Source organism: Aplysia californica, unplaced genomic scaffold (genome assembly GCF_000002075.1).
Source record: "Aplysia californica isolate F4 #8 unplaced genomic scaffold, AplCal3.0 scaffold00519, whole genome shotgun sequence".
NCBI classification, from domain to species: Eukaryota; Metazoa; Mollusca; class Gastropoda; order Aplysiida; family Aplysiidae; genus Aplysia; species Aplysia californica.
This window is the reverse complement of record NW_004797789.1, coordinates 244,555-247,122: the sequence shown is the minus strand read 5'-3', so window position 1 is coordinate 247,122 and position 2,568 is coordinate 244,555. Positions and strand designations below refer to the sequence as shown.

Below are 2,568 nucleotides of genomic sequence, written 5' to 3'. Positions count from 1 at the left end.
AATAATAAATAAATAAATAAAATAAAGTGGGTGGTTTGCGGGTGCTCTGGTGTGGTTTGCTCTTTCTTTCCTATCAAACACCTATCGTCCTTATCCCTCCTTCTTCTTTTTTGTTTGTTACTCTCTTGTGACACCTCTAATCTTCTGGCGCTCATATGACCTTATGCTGTTGCGAGCGCCGTAAAACCTCTATTAAAACTAAACTAACTAAATGACTATTATTGTGTCGGTGTGCTTCTGTTTGCTCATAACAAAGAGGCATTGGTCATCGTGAAAAATTGACGCTCAAACTGACATTGTTACATTGTTTATAATACATTAAAAAGTTCGTGGCACAAATTCTCCTCAAATATCTCTATAACGGGTGAATCAATATAATGTCACCAGATTTTCCACTTCAGTTGATATCAATTTGTTTTATTGTAATCATATTTTTCCACAACGAATGAGGCTAGATGTTTTAAAAACTTTTCTTATATGAAATACTCTAAATCTCCTTCACGCGGAACACATGATTGTTCAGAGCACTTCCCGCTTCTCACACTAATTTTGTATATCATGTAAGTGGCCTACGTCACAGCTCACCAATGAAACTTTTTAGTTGCAAAATTTGTTACAGGAAATTAATTTTATAGTGCACGCATTTTTTAAATTTTTTTTTTTTTTTTGCTCTTAAGATTCTCAAAACTTGAGTTCAATAAAGATAGCGTCACAATTTGGAAAAAAAATGACGGACTTGCCTTTAAAAGCGATATTGCCCCAGCTGTAAACTTTTTTTAATTCCGTAGAAACCACCCACTTGGATTTTTTATTAGTATTATTTAGGAATTTTCGAGAATATAGTGTACAGGTGTTTGGAGAAATATTCATCTATTAAAACAAATTGATATAAGTCATTGTGCAAAAGTTGGAGAATCTATGTTCGATAGTTGAGGAGACATTTGACAATAAGTTGCGCTACGAATTCTTGACCACAGTATTAATTGAGCACCTCTCCCACCTGCAGGCGCGGACACTGACGTACCTGGGCTTGTACAAGTTCCCGTACGGTATCAGGGCTGTCATGGAGGCGACTCTGGACCACAATTACGTTTCCGCAACTTTTGGTGACGTCAAGGTGAGTGACGCTTGTTTTATTTGAATAGAATCTAATACTTTTTTGTATTAGTGTTCCCAATTGCATTATAAGGTTATAATATGAGCGTGCGAGACACATTAAACATTTTGAGTTGGTAGGAAATGTTGAAATTTACACGGGTGGCAGCGGAAGCCTTCTCTTATTGATTTTGGACCACCGAAGAATCTTTAACCTGCGCAACTTGCACACGTGACCTCCGAGCTTTTTCACCCTTATCCAAGAAAGCTAGGTGTAGATCTTTCCTGCCATAAGATCAGGGGTGTGTCTGAAAGACAGCAGTAAGAAGAAGCCAAGGAGTAGCAGTAGAAAGGCTGCAGAAAGAGTCAGATGCCCAGAGGAGGGGGCAATGGAGGTGAGGGGGTAGGGGCAGAAAGTGGAGAGGAAAACAGACGACAGAACATTGTTAGAGAGCAGGAACGAATGTGAAAGGATACATTTTTTTAAGGAAAAGAACATTTTCCGTCGCTATTTGGATTCGAACCCGGGACCTACTGAATGAGAGGCGAACATCTCTAGACCACGAGAGCCCCCATACTTTTTTTAAAAATTAGCTTCAGACGCTGCATACTGTAAAAAGAGATCGAAGCTCTTATCTTGTCAGTGTGTCAGCGTTTAGCGCTCAATGTGTTTCTCCTTGCTGTTTGCACTGTATGCTTCCCAGGAATTCTAGAATGTTTCTCGATAGTCTGGCTGTCTGGCTGGCTGTCTGCCTGTCTATCTGTCTGTATGTCTGTCTGTCAGTCAGTCAGTTTGTCTGTCTGTCTGTCTGTCTGTCTGTCTGTCTGTCTGTCTGTCTGTTTGTCTGGATATCTGTCTGTCTGTCTTGCTTTTCTTTAGCACTAAATAACGGTTGTCGTGTCGATGGATATTTAACTCACATTACAACTATGAGGTATGTCGTTTCTGGGAGAGGGTGGGAGGGGGCAGGTAGAAGATGGAAGCATGTTCATAAACTAAAGGCTTTTTAAAAAATAGCTAAATGAGTAGTTGGCGAGTGGTTTGATATAGTAAGTTCCTTCTTTCCTACCAAACATGTATCTTCTTTATCTCTCCTTTTCTTTTTTTTTTAAGTTTCGCTCTAATAACATCTCTAATCTTCGCCATTCATATGACCTACATACTCTTTTCAATCTAATCCAACCTCCCCCCACACAATGAGGTAAATAAGACAGAGAGCAGTCCACGTCACGCTTGCCTGCTTGTTCCTTGCCACCTCCTTTAAATCTAGGCCAAGGAGTACTGTATAGTACGCCTTGATCTAGGCACATCTAGGCCATGGGTGATTGCCTCTTCCCGCGTTTGTCCCTCTGTGATTGTTCCGTTTGGTCGACCTCTTTTTCTTTTTCCCGTCACGTAAAACTTTTACTAACACTATAAAGCTAAAAATCTCGGAGAACAAACGGGGCAAATACAGGGACTGGGTGCACTAC

The 2,568-nt window shown here is 40.1% G+C and overlaps 1 protein-coding gene across 1 annotated transcript in view; it reads left to right on the top strand.

The window, feature by feature from the left end:
- Nucleotides 1–2,568, top strand: part of LOC106012819 (arylacetamide deacetylase) — a gene marked incomplete at its 3' end in the record, with an annotated part of 8,879 nt that overhangs the window by 936 nt on the left and 5,375 nt on the right. Inside the window, 1 exon segment of the mRNA XM_013086903.2 lies at nucleotides 1,007–1,121. Coding sequence (XP_012942357.1) covers nucleotides 1,007–1,121 — 115 coding nt within the window.